Source organism: Diachasma alloeum, unplaced genomic scaffold (genome assembly GCF_001412515.2).
Source record: "Diachasma alloeum isolate Michigan unplaced genomic scaffold, Dall2.0 Dall_scaffold_00362, whole genome shotgun sequence".
Classification (NCBI taxonomy): domain Eukaryota; kingdom Metazoa; phylum Arthropoda; class Insecta; order Hymenoptera; family Braconidae; genus Diachasma; species Diachasma alloeum.
Genome location: NW_021680501.1, coordinates 460,446 through 467,799, shown reverse-complemented (window position 1 = coordinate 467,799; position 7,354 = coordinate 460,446). Strand labels below are relative to the sequence as shown.

The 7,354-nt window shown below is 38.0% G+C and overlaps 1 protein-coding gene across 1 annotated transcript in view; it reads right to left on the bottom strand.

Moving 5' to 3' along the window:
• Positions 1 to 2,474, bottom strand: part of LOC107041319 (homeobox protein goosecoid) — a 6,991-nt gene extending 4,517 nt beyond the window's left edge. Inside the window, exons 1-2 of the mRNA XM_015261814.1 lie at positions 1,994 to 2,474; positions 56 to 345 (exon numbers count right to left, since the gene is read on the bottom strand). Coding sequence (XP_015117300.1) covers positions 56 to 345; positions 1,994 to 2,474 — 771 coding nt within the window. The remainder of the gene's footprint in view (positions 1 to 55; positions 346 to 1,993) is intronic.
• Positions 2,475 to 7,354: the final 4,880 nt, after the last annotated feature.

The following is a 7,354-nucleotide window of genomic DNA, read 5'->3' as shown; positions in this document are numbered from 1 at the left end:
CAAAAAAAAAACCCAGGAACACTCGGTAGAGGAATCAGTGGCGCTTGTTATTTACCTCGATCCTCTCCTCCTTGAGGTCGACCTGGAGGGCAAGCTGTTCACGCAACAGGACATCCGGATAGTGGGTTTTATCGAAGGTCGCCTCCAGCTGCTCCAACTGCTCCTCCGTGAATATTGTTCTGTGTCTTCGCTTTCGTTTTGTCATGGGCCCCACTCCGGGCCCGTTGGGACTCATCTGATAGGGATGCGTCGCGTGGTAGAACGCGGGCTGGCCGTGCAGGGACACTCCCGCTGCTGCCATCGCCGCGACGTAGCCTCCCGAGTAGAGGCCGGGGTATGCAGCAGCTAGTTAAGAAGAATAAACAATTTTTTTTGGTCACGTGACAATTATGACAGCATCACGACTTAATTTTTGTCATTTTGAGAATTTACTGCGATGGAAAGGTTTCAATCTCACGTTGAATAGATTTTTGGATTAATTAATTGGATTAATTGGAGTAACTTATTTACTTTTTTGACAACGTCAAGCAAAAAAATTGACGTTTTTAGATGTTCACAGAATTCAAAGAACTATTCTTGAAGAACAAGTTTTTTTTCATTAATTAATTAATAAAGTCTTGTTAATTACGTAATTATCTCTTTAATTATAAATTTCGTAATAAAATATCAATTCAAATTTTTTGTAGAAAATTTTTTGATGCACAAAAAATGGATATGAATTCCACTTTCAACAAAAATCATATTTGAATGATTTCGTTTAATCAATTGTTCATGCTTTTTTCAATTAGTAATTTTGTTAATTAGTTTTATCACTAGTTGTGAATGCCTTCAAGAATTCAGGTATTAATCATTACTTTGAAAAACTCTCCACGACTTTCGCTTACAGACCTCAAGAAGAACGTAAAACTCTCATCTGACTTCCCCAGAGGCTGATAAATCCATTCACAATAATTCCCCAAAAAAAATATTCACCACATTTTCATAGTCTTTCCCCCACCCCCTGAATATACCAAGTGCAAGTGCGAGAAAAAAACGCCGAGTTTACGCTTCTCAGGGTCTGAAAAGATATTTCACCGCGACGTGTCCCAGGGGATTTTGTTTTCTCCGCGGATGGACTTGAACGGATTTAACTAAGAAGGCGAAATATGAAAAACCCGTCATTTTCGTGGTTAAAAATAAGACATTTCCGCATTTTATATGCACCCCATCCGAATTATTCAATTGAAAGTAGTAAATAATAATAGCAACCGCCGTTGCCTACATTGCGTCTCCTCATTAAATCCCCTCGTGGGTCTGTAATTGATATTTTGCTCTTGCAATAATATATTGATATATGCACTCGATCCGAATTATTCAATTGAAACCAGCAAATAATAATAGCAACCGCCGTTGCCTACATTGCGTCTCCTCATTAAATCGCCTCGTGGGTCTGTAATTGATATTTTGCTCTTGCAATAATATATTGATATATGCACTCGATCCGAATTATTCCATTAAAAGGAGTAAGTAATAATAGCAACCGCCGTTGCCTACATCGTTTAAGTAGCAGACTAGTAATCGAAAGGTTGCGTGTTCAAATCCCCTCGTGCGTCTCTACTTGATACTTTGTGCTTCTGTCAATAATATATTGATATATGCACTCGATCCGAATTATTCCATTAAAAGGAGTAAGTAATAATAGCAACCGCCGTTGCCTACATCGTTTAAGTAGCAGACTAGTAATCGAAAGGTTGCGTGTTCAAATCCCCTCGTGCGTCTCTAATTGATACTTTGTGCTTCTGTCAATAATATATTGATATATGCACTCGATCCGAATTATTCCATTGAAAGCAGTAAATAATAATGGCAACCGCCGTTGCCTACATCGTTTACGTAGCAGGCTGGTAATCTAAAGGTTGTGGGTTCAAATCCCCTCGTGGTAATTTTATTGATACTTTGTTATTCCTTCAATAATATATTAAAATCAGTCGAAGTCAATTCACAATCTTCTTACCCAAAAAATCAGCTGGAGTAAAGGCAAGATGATGTAGCTGCTGTTGAAGTGGATGAATAGCGGTTCTCGGTGGTGAGCCGACGGTCTCCGGACACCCCTGAAGAATAGCTAATCCACTAGTGCTCGTGGCCGGTGTTCCACTGACACTACCTGTAGGTCTAGGTGCTAAAATACTATCGATAGTGAATAGTGACGTTGGTGATGACATCGAGGCCGAGTTGCCGGCTTTATTCAATTGCCGATGTCTCGAGTTCTCCGGACTCCCTGGACTCCGTGAGAGCTCCTTCGCGGACAATTCCGCTCGCAATTTTTGCTGAATACTCTCGGGCGAGTAGTTGTACAGATAACGGTGGTGATGATTGTGATGATGGTGATTGTGATTCGAAGGGAGTCCTGATGGGGTGTCATGGAGGGGACTCGAGGGCTCCGTCATTGGCGAGTGAGATCTTGGAGAATCACCGGCGTATGTACTTTCCACCATGTTAATTATCACGAGACACTTGTGTTTTTATTTTTTTATTCATGAATATTTTTGGTAAAAAAATCCGCGTGAAAAAAATGAATTAAATTTTTTAGTTCGCGTTGACGATTTTAAGATGGTGATGATGATGCACTAGGATTATTTCTCATCGTTGATTTTTCTTCTCACAATGATTTTGATTTGATTGTTTCACTTGGGATTAATTCACAGCACGAAATACAAAATTGCACAGTCTTCAAAAAATATTATACGGGATAACTCCGAGGGGCGCACGATTAATGTCCAGTGTGGAGGAGAGAATGACTCGATGATATACGATGGGTTCTAGTTTCTCGAGAGTGACAGTGGCATGCCAGCCCTCCCCCCTACCCCTTGGTGAATAGTGCAGAGGGGAGAAACAACCCCCATCGGTGGTGATTCTGGGGATGCCACTGGACGATAGGCGGGGCTTTATTGGGTTTTTTGAGCCACGCCCATCACCATGACACCCTCTCTCGGGGGCTTTGGTACGCGGGATAACGGTGAGAAGGATGCTGAGACTGGGAATCCGGTCGAGAATTAGTGATCTTCGAGGAATCGATGATTTTTTGAGAATTAATTCGAAATCACAATGACAGGCTTATGAGATTGCGGGGAATATATTCTCAATTATATTCTTAGTATTTATATATTAATGATTATCATTAATATATCGTAATATATTTATGTTATTACTTATGATGAATAGTATTTCGTTTTTTTTTATCTGGCCGGGATTTGAACTCGGAACCTTCCGCATGTGAGTCTAGTTCCTCACCGACTACGCCACAATGCTGACTGTTATTTATGATGCATTATATTGATATATCGACGTAGGATGACAGTCAGAAAGATGTTGAGACTGGGAATCCGGTCGAAAATTAATGATCTTCGAGGAATCGATGATTTTTGGAGAATTAATTCGAAATCACAATGACAGGCTTATGAGATTGCGGGGAATATATTCTCAATTATATTCTTAGTATTTATATATTAATGATTATCATTAATATATCGTAATATATTTATGTTATTACTTATGATGAATAGTATTTCGTTTTTTTTTATCTGGCCGGGATTTGAACTCGGAACCTTCCGCATGTGAGTCTAGTTCCTCACCGACTACGCCACAATGCTGACTGTTATTTATGACGCATTATATTGATATATCGACGTAAGATGACAGTGAGAAAGATGTTGAGACTGGGAATCCGGTCGAGAATTAGTGATCTTCGAGGAATCGATGATTTTTGGAGAATTAATTCGAAATCACAATGACAGGCTTGTGAGATTGCGGGGAATGTATTCTCAATTATATTCTTAGTATTTATATATTAATGATTATCATTAATATATCGTAATATATTTATGTTATTATTTATGATGAATAGTATTTCGTTTTTTTTATCTGGCCGGGATTTGAACTCGGAACCTTTCGCATGTGAGTCTAGCCCCTCACCGACTACCCCACAATGCTGACTGTTATTTATGATGCATTATATTGACATATCGACGTGGGATAATAGTGAGAAGAATGTTGAGATCGTGATCTTCGAGGAATCGATGATTTTTGGAGAATTAATTCGAAATCACAATGAAAGGCTCATGAGATTGCTGGGAATATACTCTCAGTTATATTCTTAATATTCATATATTAATGATTATCATTGATATATCGCAATATGTTTATGTTATTATTTATGATGAATAGTATTTTTTTTTTTATCTGGCCGGGATTTGAACTCGCAATCTTTTGCATGTGAGTCTAGCTCCTCGCCGACTACGCCACAATGCTGTCTGTTATTTATGATGCATTGTATTGATATATCGACGAGGGATGACAGTGAGAAGGATGTTGAGATTGGGAATCTGGTCGAGAATTAGTGATCTTCGAGGAATCGATGATTTTTGGAGAATTAATTCGAAATCACAATGACAAGCTCATGAGATTGCTGGGAATATATTCTCGATTACATTCTTAATATTTATATATTAATGATTATCATTAATATATCGCAACATATTTTCATATTGTGATGATTGATATTTCGTTTTTTTTTTGAGGTGAACAAGATTTTGACTTGGCCGAGATTTGAACTTGGAACCTCCGCATATGAGTCTAGCGTCTAGTCAACTACACCATAACAATAGTTGCTGTATTATGATGCATTATATTGACGTTAATACCACATCGCATCACAAATATTTCGATATTGATTCCAAGCCCAAACCTATTTCCTATATTTCACGATATATTTACCACATACGTGGAATATATTTCCATTGATCCATAAAAACCATCCAATCCAAAAATATATTCCGGTTTGAAAAAATATATTAAACTGCAATACGTAAAATGGAGGGATAAATAACAGGAATTAGCTGGATGAAACATCACATGATGGAGATCAGCAACAATGGGCGGTTGTTGGCCGTGGGGGGAGGGGGCAAGGGGCATTGGGATAATAATGGACCCCCAGATTTAACGCATTGTCAAACATTAGATTGGTAGGGATCACCGTGCAAACACGAATCTTAAAGGACCGGCTCACCGGATAGTACCAAACGATTAACGCGTGGATTAGGATCAGGCCCAGCAGATTTTCACCGATCAAATTTTTTTTTTTTATGGCTGCACACATGCGGACGGAGAACGCTCTTTACAGAACGGTTCCAGATCTGCTTTTGGGTTTTTTTTACTTTCTTTCATTCTCACCCCTCGTGCATTTTTGGTATTAATGGGTATTATGGGAGAGACTGCATTTGAATAATAATTCTTATCGATTATCATGGGAGAATGAGAATGAGAATGGAATTATTAATAAAAAAAATGTTGTGGAGAAGGGAAAAAAATATTTTTACATATTTTACATCACTTCAATAATAATAATAATAATAATAATAATAATAATAGCAATAGCATGTGATATATCGTATGAATGATAAATTCTCATATAATATATTTATCAACATTTATTTCAATGGAAAATGTAATTATTCGGCTTACGAAATAATCTTCATTTATTTTGTAATTAGTTTTTATTTTATTCATGCGGATGTTGATATTTTTATTTCGGATTTTCATGGTAAAATGGTGGACCTACGTCAGGACGCATGGGATTCGGGATTATCCTTCATGCAGGATTACCGTGTATATTCAGTTTGGACGTAAGGGGTGGGGGGCGATTTTCTTCCCAGTACTGCGAATTTCCACTGGATGAGCTGTTTTCATGGGAATATATAGTCATATCCCGGGTTATTCTGGGAAAATTCATGCATGATGGGGAGAGTTGGATCGCAGATTAGTTGAGGATAAAATATCAGAGATTTGTTCGTTGATTTTAGGAATATAAATTTTTTTATTCAACGAATTTTTCACATCTTCACATTTTTAAAATTTTTATTCTTTTTCAATTCATTTTTATTATATTTGTAAGTTATTATAAGACTAGAGTAGCATATTTTCCCCTACGAAAATCATGTATTTCATTCCCTCAAAAATTTCTTAGAACGAAAAAACCCGAAAAAAACATAAAGTCTCCTCTCACCGGAGAAAAAAGAGAAAAATATTTGTAGAGGAGAGCAAAAATGGGTATCCCGGGGTGAGTGAAATTTAGAAGCAAGAATGAGGAAAATAAAATGCCGGATAATTCTCCCGGGATCAATTTCCATTGGCTTTATGAATTTTCAATATTTCGCCTTTTTTCTCTCGTCGAGACTTAAAACTTGGCCGAGGCAAAAAGGCGCGCCCAGTCAAGTGTAACCGCTCCACTAATAAGTCCTCTTCGCTACTTTTTTTCTTTCTTTATTCCTCATTCACTCGGAGGGGTTAGAAGACTTCAATTTACCCCCGGGGGGGAATAATCGACAGGTCTTTTCCTCGGCTATCGCTCTGGGGTCTCGAAAAACTGCACTTATAACTGTTGGCCTTTACAGGTATCCCGCTGTTACCGCCGGCCCATCCACTTAGCACGCTCCTTAGACGTGAAAACATCTGTATTGTCACTGTATTAGCGGCGTGAAGGTTTTGAAAAAATAAACAGCGTAAGATAAATCCTTGGGAGGAAAATTGTTAAATCAAAATACGCTGATGCGATAGTTTTGGAAGAATTTTCTCGTCAAAGCTTTGATGTTTCACCGGGGAGGGATGGATAAATGGATATCATAAAGATGTGTTTAATGAGGTACATTAAATATCGTAAAAGTGCATGCGAAGAAATCCGAATATTTTTATACGGCTCTGCGGGTGGATTATCTCTTCTGTCAATATTTGGTTTTTTCTTGTTTTTTTCAAAGCAAGAGCGCCGCATAAACTCATTTCTTCGGAAATAAAATATCTACCCAGGATTCAGTTGATATCGTGACTCCAGAGTAAAGTGAATTTCACGCAATCAAAAAATAATTTATTTCATACGTCACACATGTTCTCATTATTTTGCATTTAAAAAAATTCTCATCGGGGCAAATTAAAATCTCTCATTTTTGCCAAATATTTTTGTTAATTTAAAAAAATGATAGTCAATGCGATGTATGGAGTAGTCATCTCGTTTCAATTTACTCCGGTGTACGTTAATTACTTTAATTATTACATCGCTGTCAAAGGCTGATCGGAAATGCACTGATGCAACGGTACAAACACGAAATAGTCTATCCAGTGGTATGGGGGCATCACACACTGGCAATATGTATGACCGAGGCGCGATAGACCGTTTTGCCAATTAATTTTCCATAATTGGACGAGGCAACATGTGTCTCTCCTGTCGTACATTTTGTTTCCCTATACGATAGGTACAATACACTCGTTTCTATTTTTATCTCCCTCTCGTTTTCCATAGGTGGTACTCTCTCGCTGCGCGGGGGGG